Here is a 23471-nt window from a genome sequence, read left to right on the forward strand (position 1 = left end):
AGGCTTTCTTAATGGGAACGATGACGTCCTGTCCAAAACCAAATGCATTTCCCCATAGACGGGTTGGTCGACCGAAAAGCTCTGATAACATCTCTGAACACACGGCGTATGCGTGAGTCCGGGCTTCGATTGTGTCAAAAGTATTACTTGAAAATCGCGAAGGAGGAACGGTTCTAGATACGACAATATACTCATCGATCATGAAGAAGGAGTACACCAGTATACATTTATCTCATAAACCACATGTCGGTGTGCATTTAGATCGTTCGTAGATGCATTTACTTAGTGCCCAGGAAATCGTCGCATGGGTTCATTCTTCAGTTGAGATTTAGGGCTTTGGGGTTTGACGATCGATTGGATGCGCTTTAATTAAGCGAAGGTTGGTTGCACTTTTAGCGGAAGTTTTGACGCAATTTTGACGCAGCTTTGAAGTCAGAAAACTTTCGCGCTTCTCGCAACCTTCGTTAAGAAGAGGCGGGGAAATTTTTATTCTATTGCGAAGCTCGCGCGATATGACGCGGAATGCCTCGTGCTTTGGAGCGCCCCTCAAGGAGCCTTGTTTTTTTTCCGCAGACGCTATCGTTGGACGCCGGCTTTCTCGCACAATGGACAATCTAATACAATCTCTTTAAAAAGCGCCTGACTGTAAACATATTGCTCAGTTGCTTACGTTGTCATGAACGTTCTTCTGACGGTTATTGTAAGTCTACAAGTATACATCGAAAAGCATCAAGCGATCCCCTCACGGATGAACAGCGACGCGAGGCCTACATCATTGGCTCAATCGCATAAAGAGTATTCGCCGCGTGGCTTCGGGGATCAGCATAATTAAAAATCAAGCGAGTCCGTACTGCGTACCGTACAGAGTCGCGGAAATAATCTTAGGTGGCGGAAATAAGCTAGTTTATTTCGCGACCCCTACGCGGGGACCAATGCTCTGTACGGGCCCGTGAAGAAGACGCCGGTTTCATCGACTTGCAGTTCCCCAGAGACGAAAAATTGTCGTTTTAAACTGAGTGTAAAGGCATTTCTAACGTAAGTTTAAGGAAATTTTGCATATTGGTGGGTTATTTGCTACTACCAGCTTAGGTTCAGTGTTTTATTTTGTTTTAGCGTAGGCGCATTAGGTAGACCGGGAAGACCTTTCCATTAGCACTGACACTGTACGTTGGAAAGTCTGGACGGCTGTCTAATGCGATGCGTAGGCAGCTGCCTGAAAACCTCCGTTCAAAGTGTTTATATTGACCAGTGGCTGTTCATATTCCGCACATAAACATTTCCTTGTACCGTAACTCGGCGTGAATTCCACCCTCGTTTATTTCCACTCGTACACATTTATGTCCAATGAGAAGGGTTAGTGTGAACTCACTGTAAGCTGTAATAAACACTGTAAGATATTTGGAAGTGTTTCGAAAAGGTTATAACATTATTAGAAGTGTGCCAGAGGGGGAAACATGGGCTTATGTGCAGCAGACTCCCAGTTCGCATCTTTAGAAGCTGCGTAGTGTGACTAACTGCTCGTTCATGTAAATTATTTATAACTCAATGTGGGCAAAGAATGAAACATGAAAATAAAATCACCATTATTTATGGCACTTATTCTCTTTCCAACAAGACGAATTCAATTTAATTGCGTTTACGGTTACTATAAAACATTTTAGGGCAAGCCTACTTCGTATATGTCTCTTTCAAAGATAAAATCATGGTCTACCCAATTCCAGCAATATTGTCACTAAGGACTGAGATTTTGTTTAGACTTCGCAGTTGGATAAGTTTCGTCATGGTCAAAGGATCGTTTTTTTTTGTAAGAACAGTTTTTTGCAATGTTTATCCCCTAAACTATGTTGCATTAACGCTTTTCGTTTTTATATTAGCAGAACTTGCTTTCGCACACGAAAACAGTTAACCTACTGCTTGGGTGGGTTGGTAGGGTGAACTTTCTGCGTAATGTTTCTATGCTTGGCTTAACCACTAACCAGAATTGTTACTGAAATGGGAGATTTCTATATGCGCTCATAATAACAGCGCAGAGCAGACGAGACAAGAATAGAAAAGACAGGACAAGTGCTGAGTTTTAGTTAAAGGTTTTGTTATGTCGCACCAATAAAAACTTTATTTAAAGTTAGGCGCTCTTCCTGTCCTTTTTTTTTTGTTCCGTCTTCTCAGCGATGTTATTATTAGCGTATACCAGATCGCCCGATTCAGAACGCTCTTTCTGTAAAAGAACACATAATTTTGTAGGTATAAAGCTGTCACACTGCGTTCCGTAGATATTTTCTAGCAGCGTTTTCCCCTTCAAAACAAAAGTTCAGTCTTAATAGACGCATGCCAAGAGAGCAAGAGGGAATAGTCGTCAGGCCACCACGGTCGTCACTAAAAAAAAATAATTAGCTTATCATTTTTGTTATTCCTCTTGACTTCTGATTGGCAATTCGGTGACTAAGAACAAGAACCATCTTTCTGACATCCAAGGGCGAAATATAAAAAAAATCTCAGTCCTTTGTGACAATATTGCTGGATTTGGGTAGACCATGATTTTATCTTTGAAAGAGACTTATTTACAAAGTAGGCTTGCCCTAAAATGTGGGTTTTATTTGAACGTAAAGCTCCACTTCGGGGACATTTGTGTGAAATAAACGCCCAATTGCGTGAAAACTTCACAAAAAAAGTTTTGACTTCCTGTTTTCCACAGTGCAGGTGCCCTCTAAGTTATTAGGCTACGCGAGCAGTTAATGACTGCACCAATCTTAGTTGAGAAAAAATCGAGCAGTAAAGGCAAAGTCTAAACACAATTACCAGATGTTATCGTTCGGCGTGAGGCCATGACCGAAACGTATAATTACTTCGGAGAACAAGTCGAGCAGACGATCTACAGATCAGCGAACCATGCCGCAGCCGTGCGACAACACGAGGCACATAGCGCGCCGCGAAGTCATCTCGAAAGCGCGGCAAATCGATGCCCGCTCTCTCACGTCACCACCGGTAGTGGATTGTCAAAGTCAATGACGACACGGGTCACGTGACGACGCCGCCACCGGCCGACCCCGCGCCAAGCAAATCGAAATCAGTACTGCAAGCGCCTGAAGCAGTGTGACACTCTACAGAGAGCAACCGCCGAAAGAGGTCCATTAGTTCGTGCAGCGTGGAATCACCCGCCATAGACTGAGTGAAAAGTGGTTTGCTTCACGTGGAATTTACCCGCAAAATTTAAACAACAGTCTTAGTGTACTAGTAATGAATTCTGTTTTGCTCGATTCAGACTTCGGATTTTGACGGCTCCGTAGACTGGCGATCCACGAAGCACTCCAATCGTAGATCAGTTGGCACTTCATTTTTTTTTGTTCGAACTAGTAGTGAACTTGTGCCCCGCAAGCCTGTCCAACCAAATCGAACGATTACTATGGCCTGACGCTTCTCCAGTGAATGATTGATTACCAGAGGTGATGTTCCCAACCACGGGAAAATCACACTGTGAAGTTTAACTTCTCAAGTTTGCAACAGTGCCTTGTTCAAGGACGACAAAACCTGAAGTGTACTCGATCTGACTTCTGGCGGTTACCATCCGTCATTCATCTCATCCTTCGTGAAGCAACTACTCAAGTTCACGGATAGATACAGCATCAAGTGAGATAAAAGTTCCACATCTAACTCTATCATACTCGTGACGTGTGTGTAGTTTTTTTAGGTTAGCAGTGGACCTCGCATTGCCTTTTTCTTGCAAAGACAAGGTGTGCATGTGTGTGTGTGCTCCCACTTTGGGTGAAGCTCGGCATATAAACACCTCACCGGAAGCAAAGCCGGCAGCCGGACACTACCGTTCTCAGCCTTGACGTTGTCCTGAACGCATCAGCTGTGCCTGGTAAATGTTTGCACTGCTTTGAGTGAAGTTGGCGCAAGCCTAATTCCGAAGACTTTCGAGCGTTTTGAGACACTATGGGGTGTGCAAACGCCAAGGCCGCAGGTGTGCCGGTCACGGGGAACGGAGACTTACCACTCGAAGTCACCGACGGCTCGGACCGCGCCAACTACCCGCTGCCCAAAGTTGTCATCAACGGAAGCGACTTTCTGGACAATGACCATCACGTCAAGGCTACTGACGCAGAAGACAAAGTTAACGGGAATATTGGTAAGTATGTCCAGATCACTTTACCATGAAAAAAAAACAAAAACAACAACGCATGAGGACGAAGTGTGTCTTCTCACTACATTTCTCCGTCACAGCTCATTCTGTTTCTGAGTCGGTTTGCAACTCTAACACCACAGTTGAGACAATATTTTTTCCTTGTCCATGCTGAAACTTTCTCCGTGCTCTCCCACTTTGTGAGGAAAGATGGACGGCGAAGCTGGGCGCAGTCCGATGAGTGCACGGAACCAAATGTCTTTACTTGTCATTTGGGATTGAACATACTTCCTAATAACTTAATTAGCTTAATTAAAATTGGAAGGACTAGATTTCTATTTCAGCAGAGAAAGTTGGGGATGTCCGCTTCCCGCCCGTAGAAGCGCATGTGCTGGCAGCATATGGGAATTCTACTATATGCACAACTTCACTCGGAACTAAGTAATTACGAGAAGTAAATGAAACTCGGCGTAACGTTACAGCAGCCTTGTCAGCTAATTTTCATATAATTTGTTTCTGGATAGTGCCGACTGGAATTATAGCCATTTTCCGTAACCATACTCCCTCGGAATAAAGCCATGCATTGACAACAGACGGTAATGATGTAACGTTTACGACTTAAATTCAAAATAATTACGGCAAGTAAATTAAACTCCGTGTAATGAAGGAGTCTTTTTCCAGCCAGATTTCAGTATATATTTTTAAAAAATACTTTTATATACCTTCAATATACTTTAATGCACTTTTAATGTGCTTTTATATAAGTTTTTTTTAATTGTATATATATTTTTAAATTTAATGAAATCGGGGGATACAAAGTAGTTACCAGAAAAATGGCTTCGCCGTGAGGCTAAAGGCATTGTTTCAACGCGACTCTGTCTGCGGACGCAAAAATTTTAAGAAACTAGCTATCAACAGCTCCACTGTAACACGTTTGTTTCGCACACCGAGTACCAGCTTGTCACATGCAGCCCTCCTTGCTGGCCTCGTGCTAAATGTGGAAAATTTTGAAATTGCAGTGTTTTTTTTTTTGTTACTGAACGTACCGAGTGGGCTGACTTAGATGAGTCGTTGTCGTGAACCAAGTTAGAAGCTCTGTTTCTGAACGGGTCGACCGTGCCTGAAACGGGAGTGATATACAAAGCGCCTGGCATAAACTTAGAACAAACATTAAAACCATGAATTCCGAGTTTTCCAGGAACAAACAATCCTCCAGAAGGGTTCCAACCATCCAAGACTACTTTTATATTTTGATTAGTCAAGCAAATTATTTACCATAAAAGGACTTTTTGCGGGTGAATACGGCCGAACATTTTCAATGACAAAGTTGAAAATGGTGAAAGAGAACACGGAATTTAAGTTTACGTGAAAATTGCGTTAGTGAAGGAGAATTTGCAACAATTAAAGCAACCTTGCAACTGTCGATAAACGCCTTCTATCTTTCCTTTGTGCTTCAAAACGCTGCGAAAGCAGCAGTTATCTCGAGCACAGAGCGGAACTGCGTGATTTTTCCGTCGCAGCAGATACGGCTTTTAGTTCCTGCTTTGCTTTTGCTGCCATTTTGTTTAAAGTGGCTTCCGAATGCGTTTATTGCTGCAATTGAAAGGAATCCAGCGAATTGACGTCGTAGGTTTGGTGAGGATCGGGTTAAGGGATGGGGTTTTCTGAAACTCCCATACCATGTGCTACCAGGGCCGTCACGAACGACCACAGTTGACGCCACCGCACCCCCATCTATCTAGAGCCCAGGCGACTGACTTTCGCCGACTTTAGACGAACTCCTATCCCCACAGAACTATCCTACATGCCACGTATACCCCGCCGTCTACTACGCTACCTGTGATTTCTGTCCCCAACCGGGAAAGAGGGAAGAATGTCTTGAGAAAGTTTTTAAGTTGCCTGATGGGCGTACAGCTGTAATTTTCGCGGAGGTACTTTGTGACGCCGTACTCAAGTACTGGATGCCTTCATTGACTACGTCTGAAGCATTAAGATTGCAAAGAGGTTGATACAGAGTTGCAAAGTCACATTCAGGGTCGTTCTGAAAAGAGCCGAACGTTTTTGCTGGAGGAAAATGCAATAATTCGTCATCAGGTTGCTTACGGCTTTCGCGTGTACAGTAGCTGACCGTTTTTTCGGACTCCAGAAATTCGAACTTGCTGGATATTGCGGACCTAACTGAGGAAGTGTCAATTGCCCCATAGGAGGAAACGACTCGCAGATTTTTCGCCCTGTTCTTTTAATCGAACCATTATTCGTTCCCCTCCATGTCCGAAAAATCGGCCAGATACTGTGCATTAACTAAAAGAACAGAAAAGCTTAATAGAGACTATCACGTCCTTTTTAAACGGATTAGGATCAACCAGATTACCTTGTCGTCTTATGCGCCAATTCTTTAATTCATTTGCGGGCAAAAATTGTGTTTGCATTATACGGGGCCTCATGACTAAAGTGCTAGTACGGCATGCTACAGAGAACTCAACTCAACTCACTCACTCACTCACTCACTCACTCACTCACTCACTCACTCACTCACTCACTCACTCACTCACTCACTCACTCACTCACTCACTCACTCACTCACTCACTCACTCACTCACTCACTCTGCAGTGGGTGACATTTAACACGCGCTGAAAGCACGCGATCGTCCGTTGCTCTTTTTTCAAGGACGCTGGCCATTCGCGCACCTTTCGAACGTGGCGCGCGCCACAAAAACAGTGCCCTGGACATCAAAAATTCATCTCACCCGCCGCCGAAGGTCGCACTGTTACCACCCAGCCGTAAACACACAAGCGCCAACACGTCAGTAGAGGAGGCTCAGTAATTACCATGAATATTATATGGAAAAGGCAGCGGGTTGAAACAAAAAATAAACATAAAATTTGAACAATTCATTTATGGCGAAAAGCGACCTCTCGCTGTAGCGAATGCACCAAAGCCATTATTTACTGCATGGGTACTAGACGTACACAATGCCTATTCTCGTACGCCAAAACTCTGGTTCCCACTATATGCTGCGTTGCAGTGAGTAGTTTGCGGTATTGTGTACCTTTTTCAATCGATGGCGTGATGCCCCCGCTAACGCATTTTTATAGCCTTGTCACACGGCAGATCTAACGACATTAAGAGCAAATGTCATTCGCTCTAAATGTTATGAATTTGGCACTACATGAGAATACCGAATGACATTTGAAGCGAATGACATTTAGCGGCTAACTGAGGTTCGGGAGCTCCTTCAGCAGCCAAATGAGTAGCCTCGACAGCAGGGGCGCGTCACTAGGCACAAACATTAAGTAATAAACCAAAGAATGCTGTTTCTAAAAACTGTCAGTAAGCTTACTTTTGTTCTTTGCGTTGTTGTTCAAATAAAAAAAGACAAGCAAGTACTAACAAAAAAGAAACTCTCGCATCCAGTGCACGCGCTACCCTGATACGGATTTTTTCGGACTTGTCACGGCTTGGGATGTCTACTGATGTCACCTAAACCTGTGGTTTTCTTATTTATATTAAAAAAATATTCTTTTGTTAAGTTTTTTTTTTATGAAATATTGTGCGTGAAAACATTGTAGATGCGCTTGAAATATAATTTTGAGGTTTTGCGAGCCCGCTAATCGTCACCGCTATCACAATCAAATGGCATTTGTTTCGCCGTGTAGACCCGCGTGGCCGGACCGAATGTAATTAACAGTTAATGTCATTCAGTTTGAATGACATTAGATTTGATGTGTGACAGGGGTATTAATCAAATCCTCAGTCTTCCGAAGTGGTTTGCAACATCCGAGTGGCTTTTTAAATCTGTGTACGAAAATAAATTACTCATTGTGAATTCCGTATTTCTATGCTGGGCAGTGTCGCGTTCAAATGTGTTTCATTAAAGGTGTCGCCCAGATATGTGGCTGCTAGCGTGAGTGCGTATCGTACAAAGCTAATGGCGCTAAGTTGGACCGGATTCGGGCATGCAGCTGGAACCTTGAACCGCGCCAAACTACGGGAGATTCTACGAAACCTATAGCCCAGCCAAAATATTTCCTGTTTTGCGTTACTATTACCGCAGTATTTAAATATTTGAGTTCATGCTACCTAGAAAGGTTATAGTGAATGGCATGCACGGTGTGAAATTGGTCTAGGTACGGTAGGGGTTGGATCTTTTACACCAGGGGAGGAAATTTTGGTATTTCAGACACAGTTTTTAAGCTTCCTTGCTACCATTGTAACAACCAAATGCACAAAATCATGTTCTTGGACTCGTATCCAAGGGCCAGTTCAGGGTCCAATTTTTGAACGCTGGGACTCGGAAAATAGTATTGCTCATTCGTATATATAAAAAAAGACATTTTGTGCGCTATTGCAATCTACATTACGAAGACATGCACTACTGAGGAGCATCCGAAATAATTTCGCATAATGGAACAATCAGGAACACTCGTATATTTAGACAAGCGATGAATTTGCACTCAACGCTGAAACACGAACACAATGTTACACTGGACTAAGGTGCACGTTGGCAGGTAACAGCGCAGAAACGCAAATGCCTTGCCTATAGTAATTAGAAGTAAAGTCTTCTTTCACTTCTCTTGCCTCTCGATATGTTTCAACAAATAAAATCGAACTAAAATTAAACACGTTCAGCCCTGAAATTTTTGTATCTAGCAAAAATTGTTCTTCTGCGTGGTTTTTGTAGAATTGCGGACCTCGGAAGCGTAAAAAAAGTGAGCTGATAGTGCAAGTATTTATTAATTCACAGGCATGACAATATTTAGACTATTAGGCAAATTTTTCTTTCGAGCAGAAATTTTTTTTTTCTTAAACGCTACGACAGCCTGAACCTAGAGGATATATTGTGTGGTGTCGTCAAATGGCGACACCAGTGCCGAAAGGGTTAAAGTGAGCAAAAGTGTACACAGTTGCCTGAATTTTCAGCCGGTTTTTATGGCGAAGCTGTTTATGTCGTTTTCACTCCGTTGTTTCGTGTCTGTCGCTGTTGTGGTCATTGTCAACAGACGTAAACTAGAGCTTCCTCCTCCTCAAACCGCCAGTCCTGTTTCGTTAGTGAAGATAGGATGACACAACATTGAAACTCCTCGCGGAGCGCGATTCTGACTCTTCTCTTCAGGAGGTGATGAGGGATAGGCATTTGTGAAGCGTGGGATGCCTCTTACAATGATATGCCCACGTTTGCAATTCGTTATCAAATTACGGTCCGCTTCCGCATTCTCAGCATTAAAGAACGCTTGTTTACAACTGTCCGAAGTTGTTAAAACCAAACCGGACCAAGGAACAGAAAGAAAGAAATCTGAGAGATAATTTTATTTTGGAATGCGTTAGGGCCTAATGGCTGAAAGATTCCGCGGACCCATCGCGTATACTGACGCCATTTTTGAATGCCAGAGGAAAGTGAGAATCCAGTCTTAATGTTTCCAACACGTTGCCTTTATATTCGCACGTTTTCATTTTTCCACCTTCAATAACACTTGCTAAAGAGCAGTGGGGGGGGGGGGGGAATAAACTTAGAAAAATATTTTTGAACAGCGAGAAACAACTAAATTTTCTTTTAAGAGCAAACCTAATATAACGTTTGTGAGGGCTCGTTGAAGACATGAGGTCATCATTTATGGAACGGCGTCATTTAAGGCATGACGTCATTATACCACACAGTGGGTGGCCTGGCAACCTATGGTATTATACAAACAGCCAGATTCTTCGATCCTTCGAGTAATTGAAGACTGGCGGAACTTTTCTCTGAGCGGCGGAACGACTGTGAAGCACGAAAGTCCTGAGTTGTTTGGACGGTACATAAAAGCCAAATGGCACACGGAGGAGGTTTCTTCCCCATGGACTACCCAGAAAAAGTGAGCACCCTTGCCATCATTTGGGTTCGCCGAAAACCTACTTCAACGTGCATAGCCAATCCTCTTATATTGTGCGCGTGTGTGTATTCTTCGCCATCCATTATTACTTGGAAGGTGATTTCCGTGACAGCATTGGTGTTTGTCTCGACACGGAAACCTTTTTACGCCTGTACATTCGGTCGCTGTAAGTGACATCGAATGACAATGTCGCACGCTCTTCAAAAGCGAGATAAAGACCGAAACAAAACAAAAGAAGGAGAAAGAATTAAACGGAAAGAAAACGGGGAAAACCACTTTCGTCGTTTTAATTTCCGGATACACTTATGTTTCACTGCGTTCCCTAGGAAGGAAATAATGTCGTTTGGAAGAGAAGGGGAGTATTGTTAACTGCCATAAGTAAAAAGCGATGTCACAGCTGCTGAGATGTCACCTGATGGATTTCGGCATCGGCGATTACTAAGGTCAGAGGGGGAAGGAGTAGGTGTAAGTTAAGGGTTAGAGGAATAGAGTTAAGGAGCTTCATTTTTTCCCCTCTGGTGCAGGCCAGGGCCCGGGGTGCAACGCGCCGATGCTACAGCGGGGCTATGAAGCGCGCCGTATTGGAGGGCCCCGATTAATTTCGAACACCTGGATATTTAACGTGCGCCGAAATCTTTCCGCCTCTATCAGGAAAATGTCTACATTTGAATATGTCGCTGCTTAAGGTGTACATCACAAGGCATTACAGTAGAACCGCCCAGAGAAAGCTTTTTGCAGGCAAAGTAGGTCAATAGAGGCAACTCAAAAAGTGGTCGACAGAAGCAGAGCCAAGCTTGATTGATTGATTGATTGATTGATTCAATGAAAAGACTCGCAGCACAGGGTGCGGGGGGGGGGGGGTAGGGGTTGTAGGAAGGGGATAGCTTTATGGCACGTCCTCGTGCATTCAGTCATGGATGCCATCATGGTGGAATTGTCAGGTTTGCCTCATACCGCTCTGAAGAGACCGCTTTTCAGCGCGCAGCGGCCTATTTCTCGAGCAAAGATGGTTCACTGCGGACTGATCGGAGATGGGCATTTAGGTCAGCAGGGGCTCGCCAATTTTCGAAAAAGGCCCCCGATGAAGCTTGTGCAGTGTCAGACTAAATGGTGAAGGTCTGGCACTGTACTGTGCACTGCTCAAGGTGCACTAGGGTGCCGATGTAGACGACGTGGCTCCAATGAACCATTTACGTATAATGTCTGGCGTGTACATTTGTCTGCATAAGACTTATTAAAGGAGATAGTCTTTCTTGGGCTACTTCAACGCAGAAATTTTGGTCTGTCCGTATATCTGTCTGTCTGTGTGTCTATCTTGAAAGGATCAATTTATTATAAAAAAATTCTCGTATCAATGATACAGAGTAAAAACTAGAAACAAACTAGTGCAGCGTCTGTTGCTACAAAACTAACACAGCCCGAACGCTGCCAGTTACAGACACTTACAGAAACACACAAACAGTTTCAAGTTGATTGTAGACAAAAGATTAATACACAAAAAATTTAGAGTTGCGTACAACCAGAATATTCACATGCGAGGAAAACAAGGATACAAAAACATTCGCTTCAAGAATGCAGAAATATACGGAACAAGGTCGATGTTAATATCCCAACGAGTACTGTAGAGCAATAACACCCAATTATAATACCAAATCAATTGTTACGAAAATCCCCAAGGACACAGGCCTGGAAAGCTGTTCGAAACCTCAATAAACCGGGTAGACCAATGTTGCAGAAACTCTTCCTCACCCAACAGGGCCAACTCGCATTCGAGAATTATCACGAGGTGTTGTCTCAAAAAGCAAAGCAAGGGCCACTGCATACGTAGCCTGCGATTCTGTGCAACGGCCCTGCAGCGATTACGCCATAGTACATAATCGCCAATTACTACGAATAGTTTCCCTATGGGAGGGCCAGGGCACTGTTCTCTCACTATGTCTGTCGGTGACTCGATTCAGCCACCCCGCCAAAGTGAACCGGGAGCAACGCAATAGTCTTATATATCCACAGCCAAATCTAAATGTCTAAGTCCCGTGTTAATGTCCATACTTGCCAACATTGTTGAACAAGAACAGGACATTACGTAAATTTAAGGAAGAAAATCAATACATAAGTGATATTTGCAGTATTCCTTTATTCAAAAAAGTTAGGGATGCTTGGTTTTCACGATAGCAAATGAATTACCACATCAACTGCAGAAAACCGTATAGCTCCTGGCGGCATTTAAGAAATCAAACGGCAACAGCAACGAAAGGTTCCACTAGAAAGGTTCCACGTTCCGCTGGAAGCGCTCGTGGAGTAGGGTGGTTCTGTAAACGTTGGAGTAGGGCGCCTCGATTCACGCGCGTCTCCGCCGTACGGCAGCGCTGGCATCGATGCACCCGACTTGGAGCAGTGGAACGCGGTAAATTTAAATTGACTTGAGCAAACCTCTAGCGTGTTTACCTTGCGGGGAACGAGACGGGAGAGGAACAGCATGAGATGTTAGTGGAAAGGGAAGGGAGGCATTTACTTGGCAGGGGCGCCAGTCGACTATCGTCTTTAGTCCACATTTGCAACGAAAGGAGCAGATGCGCGGCCATTTTTATTAACTATTAAAGACCTGTTCTTGCCTCTTGAGGGGGTTGTCATTCATCGGGCGGGAATCCTCATGGCGTAGCCTCTTCCAGGCGCTTACGACTTTCTGACTGTAATTTATCACGATCTATCGAGACCAATTACGGCAAGAAAGTCGCGAACGCCTTGAAGAGACCGGCACGTCGGGAAAGTGTGGGAGTTGGCGGGGTAGTGGGCAGGTGTTGTGAGTAAGTACTCCCTGCCACCATTATGTGCTTGCTGGGTCCCGCTTGCACTGGCTGTGTGCCCCGGTGTCCACGCAAATCTTCTTGCAGGTCAAAAAGTTTCGGCAAGGCCTTTTATTTTAAGCTCTTATGTAAAAACTATGTTGAAGGGAATGTCAATAAAATCCATTCGTGAGAAAGGCCTCTGGTTAGGGAATTGCTCTTAAAGCAAGGAAAAGCTGAGATACTGAACAGCAAGCAAAAGCCATTGAAATGTTCATCGCGCGTGTTCCATCAACGACATGACAAATAGGGTTAGGGTGGAAGCCACAGATCTATGCAGCAGTAACGAAGAAGCAATAATCGATCTGATCTAAAGATGATAAAGGTCTAATTAAAATGGTGTAATTACAAAAAAAAAACTAGTGGTACGAGAGCAGTAACATAGTTCGATCGCGAAAGCGGTAACAGTCAAATAGTACTAGGGACAGGTTTTAGTCCAGGTTTATGACTTCCGGGCAAATAAAGGGCTTTTTTACAAATGAAAAAAAAAAATTGAACCTAAACGTTTTTTTCCCCTTGGAGGCATCTACAATATTACTGCTAGAGTCAACACGCCTTCCTGGTGTCGTAATTTCAGATCGACAGGTTTTTCACCGTGCGATTATTTCAACGGTGCACGCCTTGTCTGAGACATTTGCACAGCCCAGTATATAGGTGGATAAGACTGTTGATAGTTCCCATGACTGGACAAGACATCGAGACGAGACGCTGAAAACAGTTAAAGTGCGGAATTCTGAAATAACGACACGAAGGAATAAAATTTTATGCGTTGCATAATCATCTGTAACTCTGTGTTTGCTGGCGTCGCATGACTTGTAAAAAACTTGGTTTTCTAAACAACTTTATTTATTTATTTTAAGTGCGAATGCACTTTATAAGCGACCCCGAACCTTCCGCCGTCCGCATAGCAACAGCTGCGGGTGCGCGCGCTTTTCGTCTTCCTTAGCAACGGGGGGAGATGGGCGCGCGCTGCCTGGCCGCTGACATGGCACATACCCACGTGGGAGATTGGCCAGGAATAAGTGCGAATGCACATCTTAAGCGAGCCTGAATCGTCGCGCTCGCATAGCGCCTCCTCTCCCCCCTCGCCTACTCTCCTAAAGCCCCTTTACTACTCTCCAGCTCGCACACCCTCTCTCGGCGCGCCAGCCAGGCCACTACACTATATATATAAAAAAAAAACAGCATCCGGCGCCAGGTTTCGATCTGCGGACTTTGCGGCCGCAGCGCTCTACCGACTAAGCCACGGACGCGACGTTGATATCAGTGTTAGTAACGCGCCATATATCTTTAACGCATTCAAACTACGTCGTCAGCGGCGTGCGTTGGCGACTCAGCGGCGTTATAGCGGCTTGATAACTGCGTGGTGTACACGTGATACTACAAACCCGCTATACTCGGTGACAACTTAAGAACGGCACCGGAAGTTGCCGCTGTGCCTTATCACCGTAGCCGGATGTTTCTCCGCGCGGCGCAAATAGAGCGTTACTGGGAATATTTTGAACATGGCGTGAGCCGTTCCCGTGATTTTTTGGACTTAATATGCTTATGAACGACTCCAGTGACGACAAACAAACTGCGTGAGACAAGGCAGACGATATCACGCATTCATAGCAAACCCCTTTCAAAACGCGCGCGCACTGACGTCACGGGTCCGGCGCTTTGGCGGAGTGATACACTACATGAGGTGGTGCCGTTCTTGAGTTGTAACCGAGTATAGTTCTGCATTCTCTCACGTGACTGCGCCTCCTCTCCCTTCACTCCGGTCGGCGCTTCGCAGCTGCGGTGCGCTGCGGTGCGGTGCGCTCCTCCTCTCGAACATACACGTTAATTCACCAAGATTTCCGCAGAGGGACAAACGAGGCGTGTTAAGCCGAACGTGATCACGAGGGGGTGTTAATGTAACTAACGGGCAAAATGCCACCAAACTTCAACAAACTCCCCCTCATAGCATCACCCCGTGCTTCGCACTTCCTCATACTCCCCTTCGGGGAAATGCGGGGGAATTTTATTTATTTATTTATTTATTGAAAGAGCTCACCAACAGCGCAAGGGCCTTCTCGGGTGATGCACTGTGTACATGAATATAATCACCAGCCTATCTACGCCCACTGCAGTGCAAAGGCGTCTCCCATTATTCTCCAATTACCCCGGTGCTGTGCTAACTGCGACCAATTTATCCCCGCAAACTTCCTGATCTCATCTGCCCATCTAACTTTCTGCCGCCCTCTGCCACGCTTGCCTTCTCTAGGGATCCACTCTGTTACCTTTAATGACCAACGGTTATCTTGCCTTCGCATTACATGCCCTGCCCACGTCCACTTGTTCTTCTTAATTTCTACTAATATGTCCCTAACACGCGTTTGTTCCCTGATCCAATCCGCTCTCTTCTTGTCCCTTAATGTCACACCTATCATCTTCCGTTCCATTGCTCGCTGAGTCGTCCTCAATTTAGTTTAACCCTCTTAGTGAGCCTTCAAGTTTCTGCCGCGTAGCTGAGTACATGAATATAAGGCACCCAAAAGACAACGTATAGACGGCATCTTCGATTTACAGCCTCGGACTCACCGCGGACTCCCCGAGATGCAGTCCGGCATTCGATTTTCCCATGTATCCCTATGGCTTCGGGGAATCCTCGGACTACCCGCGGACTATCCGCGGTGAGTCCAACACTGTAGATCGAAGAGGCCCAGAAATGGAAATAATTCAAAAAAGGGTAAAAATAAATGTCTATACAGATACATATAAAGAAAGAGAGTGATCGAAGAAGTGAAAACATTTTCTGAACAACAAGAGCTCAGACGACGTGTGGAGAGGGTGCCTTAAACAGCACAAACAAGCATAAGCGAGCTGGAGCTTTTGGCGAAGACATTCACTGCCGGAAGGCCAATGTGCCCGTCAACACTTGACCCGGTCTTGTTCACGCTGCAGCATTTTCATCAGCATTTTTGAAGTTTCAAAGACGACGAAGACGTTACAAGTGAAGCGTGAGTCGCCCGAACACACCGGAAATTATACATTAATGTGCTTCTTCAAGGCACCCTTCATAAAAAGCCGTTATGCGAGTAGTGACGACTTTGTTTTTCATTACCCAATCCGTTAGCGTAAAATTAGCGTTAGCGTTAGCCACTGGCTTTCTCCGCAACACATTTTGCAGCCCCCGCAGCAATTGCGCCCTTCCGTTGAGGTCGCCATGCCTGGAAATGCCAAGACATTACAAATGTATTCTCGAGAAGCAATCTATTGAACTATACTTGCTATGCACGATCTGCACCACCTGCAAGAGGACTCCGTGCCAATCTCAACGGATGACTCATCAGGGCGCTATAACGGCTTCTGCTCATTTTCCAACACGTTATTAGCACGTACCGGTACCTTACATTTACTGAAACCTGTCAACAGCATCGACATCTCAAGTCAAACCAAATCTGTTTATTCCAACAAAGAGTGGAATAAACTTATTTATTGAAGTTGTTCGATTTGTTTAGTGGTTCAGATTTCTTGAAGTTGTCGGACTAAACTTATATACTGAAGTTCGCATTCTAGATGTGTGAAACCAGTGTACTATGCTTACGCTTCAAGTTAGCTCTCCAAACGTTACTGAAGTTCTACTTTGATGAAGCAAATTGGCTACTGGCATGTGAGATCGCGAAAATTCTTACTGGAGCGTAAACGATTAAATGAGTCAGTCGGTCACCGGGCTCGCTTATAATGCATACCCAGTCATAAGTCATACTCGGTGAGTAGATGGCAGACAAAGTGGCTCTTTCTGCGAACACCAAGGTAGTAGTTGTGGAAGATTTTCCGTATTCTCCTCACGTGGGAAGCAGATTCTACATAAACAGCTGTAACAGGCGTGAGTTACATGAGCAGCCTTCCTACCCAAAGTCATTGAGTTTTATTCTTTTGTTTACTACTTACTAAAATTCTTCAGTTTTTTAAAAAAATATAATGGACTCTGTACTCTTTAGTTCATCACCCTCGCCTCGCTGTGACATACCCGTCAAGGTTTTTGTCTGCATATGCAAGCGCTCCAGTGCGGACTGCGGCTACTAAGAATCAAGAAGATGCCGCGCTTGAGCCCATCCAAATTTCACCATCGTCATCGTCACTATCAACCACAGCCTACTAGGTCTAGTGCAAGACGAAGGCCTCTCCTATCGACCTCCTACCGCTGCTATTCCCCACTGCTTAAGTCCATTCTTTACCCCAAAAGTTCCTTATTTCTTCTTGGTGTGAGTGTGTGCGCGTGTGTGGCTTTTTTTTTCATTTTTAGTATCATGTAGTTTATGTCTCCTTTGGATCTTCTATCCACCTTTCGGACATCCCCTCTCTCCTTCCCCACACCAGCAGGCGTTCCAGTGTTTACCCCTAGGTGGGACAAATTACGCCTGCTGGTGGACCTTCCTTTTCTTTTTTTATTGACAATAAATTCATTCATACATTCCCTCCATGGAGTTATTGGCCTTCCCTTTCTTCAGTCCCGTCACGTGTTTCGGTATCCATTGTGTTACCATGGTGGTCCATCCTAATTTACTGTTTTGAATATAATTTGACACGTGAACGCCTTATAGAGGGGACCTCCTGGACGGACGCCATTTGACAGTTGATGAAATATTAGGTCCTTGGTACTCGCCGAAGAAACAAAGATTCGTTCTTAAGGCACGAATATGCTTTTTGAAGAAGACGAAGCTCCTTGGTTCTTTCTAATTTTTCAAGCATTATGTGGTGTTTTTTGACGAGCTTTGTGCATATAAGAATGACATATTGTTACAGTTATGGCAAGTAACGTTTTGAATGCCACATTATAGCCCGACTTGACAGTGTATTGCGTTATCTGTATTACTATTGGTAAATATGTTCTTTGAAAGGTAATCGGTTTCTGGCTCATTATGGTCTGGTTGTTGCAGTAACCATTTTTCTGTGTTTTCAATTTGTCGTACGTTTTTTTGCAGTTTATGGGTGTTTGTGTTTGGGATAGTATTGTGGATTGTGTTTTTCTTCTCTGTACAGACATTGTGCGAACATTCAGAAGATGGCTCTGTTTGTTGACTACTTTAAATAGAATATTAAGTTCAGTTTTAGCCAATCTTCCAGGCTTGTTATTTTTAGTTAAAAAAGAAGACGAACAAGTTTCGCCTATTTTAAAAGTTGCCAAAGTCACTGAGTATGCGACAAACCGCTATAGCGGTACATGAGGGAATAAGTATTTCGTACGTGTGAGGAGAACTTGTCGCGTATTTTTCTCGTACTGAATCACCGGTGAGCTAAGTTCCGTTCTACAACTTCCTCCTCTTTCATCTGGATGTTTGTTCCCACACTGCTTCCTGGTTAGTTTGATCGTTTCTTCAACCCCGAAGTCGTTGTTCACTCAGGCACATATCATAGGAGGCTGAACAGACAGATTAAGTGACCATTATCACCCCAACAGGCTGCGCTACACGTAGGGCGGGGCAGTTGCAATTTCCGTTGGGCTTAGATCATTACCCTCATACGCTTCCTTTTTTGTGGCAGTGTTTCCGCAATGTAGCTTCCGCGGTGCTGGTGTTAGTGATATCAGACCTTTATGACGTTGCTGTAGTCGCGAGAAAAACAGCTCACTCGTTCATTATTCCCGCCGCTCTTTTGAATTCACCGGTTTTCAGTCGGCAAAAGTCCAGGCGTGGCAGCCGATGCTAACTTAAATACAGGCCTATGATCCATTTTGACACAAAATGTTTTTGGTCTCGCTATTCACAAATGATATGAAGGGAACAAAGGTTAATCTGTTTTCTTTATGAGTGTTGCACCTGTCATTAACTCGGCAACAAACTCTTCCTGTACACCATCTACCGCAGTTTGAAACGTAGGACATTTGGGCATCTTAAAGTCACCGGTAGCTGATTATCGATGGACACGTGTGGGAGTGCATTGGTCAGGCTGGAAGCGCCGCAGCGACGCACGAGAATAACGTAGGGTTTCGCCCTGGCCAGTACACGTTCTGTGAATGGTTGTTAGTTATCTCGCGCTTGTTGCGGTGATCCCGTGCAACATGAGTTACGCCATCTCTACGGCCGCATGTCTGTCCTGACGCCTAAAATGTAAAGAATAGCTAAGCACGCAAACTTCGCATCATCCGCTCAAAGCAAACTGCGTGGAAGGAACGTATTTTCTTAGGGCGGAGTTTTGGGTCCGCACCTTCTGCAGCATCGTAGTGCGCCTTCGTCTTGAAGATTGCTCGTTGGCGCATTTCAGGACGTCACGTAGGTCGATAGGGGAAGTGTTCCCTTGCAAAAAAATTGCACGGCAACTAACACGGGTAGCCCTATACACGTGTCACCAAGATGTATTATTACTTTGCGTGCATTTCTTCCTAAATTCGCACGCAGCTGACGTTGCTAGGCAGTGAAAATCGCGTTGCACGCGTCTCTCGCACTGCAAACTTTGCCGTGCATATCGGACGACCGTTCACTCACTCACTCACTCACTCACTCACTCACTCACTCACTCACTCACTCACTCACTCACTCACTCACTCACTCACTCACTCACTCACTCACTCACTCACTCACTCACTCACTCACTCACTCACTCACTCACTCACTCACTCACTCACTCACTCACTCACTCACTCACTCACTCACTCACTCACTCACTCACTCACTCACTCACTCACTCACTGAAACATACAAGCTTTTGCTTATAAATAACAAATGCGCTGTGCAGTCCTTTACCACCGGTTCCTTTTTCTTTTACTTAAGCGGAAATGCTGTTGACACCGCGACTAGAGACCATTAGCCAGGGACCGCTAATAGTTAGTTTTTTTCTTACTACCATTTCTACCGCGCGCGAAAGCAGGAACCTCACAAGCGCTAGCGTACGTGTGGCGATGGACGTGAAAACGAGGCCATTACGACGTGGTCCGATTCGCGGGCATGACACTGCCCTCTCGTCACGGTACCATTCAGGGCCAAAGGGAGTCAGAAGTGAAGCAGGCTGTTAGCGTTTTGGGGAAGGGTTGCTGACGCTGTGAGGAAAACCGGGGACAAGCGATGCTCCCTACAACTGACACCCTTTCCCCATCGATAGACGTCTAGGTCACGATCTCCCTAGTCACGTATTCGGGCCTGGTGTTTCGACAGTGCCGATGCGCGGAAGCAAAAACACCCAAGTGCGCGCTGAGTAGTGTCGAAGAGAAAAGGAAGTGTAATCGTCGGAACAAAAAATGAGATCAGAACAGCCGCATTGCTGCCGCCGACTACATCGATGACGTCATGGCCCCGGGGGCCGGGTGGTCGCTGTTTCGACATGTGTTCCCAGCTGGGACGACGTTCGACGTTGTGAATGTCAGATCGAGGCTTCCGCGAGATCTAAACAGATAGGACCCGGAATAGCAGCGACTACGTCGGCTTGGTTCCGCACCAGCTGTGGTCCTAGAAGGCAAAGGGGCGTTGTATAGCGAACGTCGATACTTATATGCGCGAGCTGTCGTCTTAACCGATGTTCCCAACTGGGAAATCGGCCATGAAATAAGGTTTAGACTGCATAAAAGAAAACTCTGGACTTGTGCAGTTTTAATGTCACTGCAGCCGTTAGTTGTATCTTGGCACATAGGCAACATTCTTGGAGCTTGGCATGTTGCACGATGATGCGTACGAGAAACAGCAGTCTTGGTCTTGTATGGGTTGCACTTTTATTTCCCTTTGCTTTTTCCGTGCATAGTTTACCGTTTGATTCCACAAGAATAGAACTTGCGTTGTTGCTAGCTACTCTGACTAGAAAGTTAAGAGGAAGGACGCTTTTAATGCACGAAATAGCAGAATTTAAAAGGTTGTTCAAATGTCAAAGAAAATAGTCATGGTGTTCCACGGTTTTTTTATTTGTGTTGGTCGGCAACACCAAGTTTTGCCCATTTTTTTACATTTCCCACTTCATGTATTGTACTCTCACTGCACGAAATTTAACTATCAGAAATTTATTTCGACCGTAATTTCTGCATTTTCTAAATAATTTAAACCCTTTCTATTATGTTTCGGTGAAATCGTTTGTCGAAAGGTTTTACAACCACTTTGAAATCCTTCTATATGAACGTATACGGATGAAACTCACCACAGTAAGAGTGATGGAAGAGCACGAAAACAAACAAACGTGAAAATAAATTCCGACGTGGCTCTGAAAAAACAGCCTGTCACAAAAATTTCTGTAGTCAGCAGCATACCTTGGCCTTATTCGAGCGCTTTTTACGGGCCGGTCACTGGTTACGAACCAATCAAAGCAGCGACGGGTGATCGCCCGGGCGAATCCAAATATGCAGCAGTGATCAAACAATGAAAACGCAAATCGGGTAAAATATAAGGGAGGACAAAGAAATCAAAACAAAAATACCTTTCCCATGAAGCTATACATTTAAGTAGAGCCCGTTAGAGTACGTAACATGGCTTCGTGCTCGAACCAGCGTGAGAGGTGTTGATGGTATCAGTGTGCAGCTAGAATACGAATACCTAGTTGAACGTTCGTTGCGTCGTAAGTTACTCGGAGTAAGTGTGAGATGGTAAGTTTTTCTTTAACGTTCGTGGTTCATGATTTGAGTAGGAGAGCGCAAAAGGTATTATGTGTGGGACGGGCTGTATTAAAAACAAAAAAAAACAAAAATAACGAACGTTATGTAAATGAAATGGTAATGAAGTGCTGCACGGTGGCAAAGAGGGTATTAGGGAGGGAATAGTTGGGACAACGTGAGGGGTCCCGATAGCTGAATCGGTAAAGCTTAGGACCCGTTATCTGAATTAGTAAGTTTGGGTCCAAACTGAGGCGCATGTTCTCCCTATTCTTTCTCAACATTTCAAAATTCGCGTTTCCATACTACACAGCTACGAACCGAATACATTATAGCGTCCTTGACGGCTGGCTTTCCTCTCTGTGTTATTCAACGAACCCCTAATTCACAATGAAGATACACTATGTATGTGTGTATCTTGCTCATTCTGTCTCTACCTGCGTATACCTGCACATACATACAGAAATGATTACATACCTACCTACCTACCTACCTACCTACATACATACATACATATTCACACCTACAAACATACATACATACATACATACATACATACATACATACATACATACACACATGCATACGTGCATAAATCATAGGTACAGGCGTACTCATTCGTAAGTACACTCACTTGTACTGATTTGTACTCAAACTTACGAGTGAGTACGATGATGAGTCAGCACAGACCCAGAAAAAAATGAGTAGGATGACGAGTGAGCACAGACGTGTCTGCATATATTCGCGAGTACCGTACTTATGAGTATACTCATTAGTACAGTACTCGCAGGTGCAGTACTCGTTAGTGCTGTACTCGCTAGTACTGTGCTCATGAGTACAGTACTCACGAGTTCTATACTCATAAGTGCTCTGCTCACGAGCACATTTACCGCAGAAAACTGCGGCGCTCTCCATTCCCTCTTCCGTGGTGTAGCCGCTTCCGGAAACCACTCGTGACGGGGTTGCCAAAGTGAAAGCCCGGGCAAGCATGCATGGCTTCGCTTCGCTTTCTTCGTTCAAATTGTTCAAAGGGAGGGGTGCGGGAGGCTGCTAGCATGCACAAAGCACGCTGAATCCACTCTTTCTCTGTCTTCAAAATAGGTAACGAGAAAAGCTTCCGCTTGTTTCACTTAGACAAAATGGTGAAAAGGGAAACTTAGACAAAATGGTGAAAAGGGAACCAGGGGAACCAACTGGTACGGGCTACAAGCGTTCTGTGACAGTATGGCTTTGGTTTATTTGAGTCGAGAAACATAGTGGAGATCTAAGTGGTTGATTGCGAGAACAAATTAGTGGCAATGCCTTTGGATACGAGTAACTGTGAGTACAAATTCAGTGCAAGTAAGTAAAGATGAGTGCGAGTGAGCACAGATTTAGTACAAGTGAGTGCATATTGAGTAGGACTGCGACTGAGTACATAATGAATACGAGTACAAGTACAGGTGATTTGAGTATGAGTGAGGACCGAATGAGTACGAATGTGTTTAGATGAATGCGAATGAGTACAGATTGAGTACGAGTACTCGTGAGGACTAATGAGTTTGAGTACAAGTGAGTACGATTACAAATGAGTATCTTATGAGCGAGTACGAGTGGTTTCGAGTGCAGACGAGCTTTTTGAGTCCGAGCTTGAGTGAGTACAGCGTCAAAGAAAAAAAAATTGTGATTGAGTTTGAGTGAGTTGTTTCTGTTTTGCCAACCTATGACATACATACTTGCATACATCCATGCATGTATACTTATATACATGCATAGGTGCATAACATACATACATGCATACGTGCATACTTGCATGCATATATACATACATACATACATACATACATACATACATACATACATGTACACATACATAATACATACGTGCATACCTGCATACATACATACATACATACATACATACATACATACATACATGCACACACACTGCGGTCGCCTGCACTGGTATATTTTTACGCTTCTTTTTTCTGTTGCTCCATTCTCTTTCATTCGCTCTGCGTACTTCTTTGTGTCAGCAGGTATGAAAAAGTAAGATTGCTGGATACTGCACACGCGCGGGCAGAACACCCTAAGTTTGCGCTGTTTTCTCATCGATCCCGTAAAC

At 44.5% G+C, this 23471-nt stretch overlaps 1 protein-coding gene across 1 annotated transcript in view; it reads left to right on the top strand.

Moving 5' to 3' along the window:
* Nucleotides 1–3081: 3081 nt before the first annotated feature.
* LOC144159539 (uncharacterized) overlaps nt 3082–23471 on the top strand; it is a 29292-nt gene continuing 8902 nt past the window's right edge. The window contains exon 1 of the mRNA XM_077691103.1: nt 3082–4126. Within this exon, the coding sequence (XP_077547229.1) occupies nt 3934–4126 (193 nt within the window). The 5' untranslated portion in view covers nt 3082–3933. The remainder of the gene's footprint in view (nt 4127–23471) is intronic.

Source organism: Haemaphysalis longicornis, unplaced genomic scaffold, assembly GCF_048455015.1.
Source record: "Haemaphysalis longicornis isolate Haplotype H1 unplaced genomic scaffold, Haemaphysalis longicornis Haplotype H1 scaffold_10, whole genome shotgun sequence".
Taxonomy (NCBI): Eukaryota; Metazoa; Arthropoda; class Arachnida; order Ixodida; family Ixodidae; genus Haemaphysalis; species Haemaphysalis longicornis.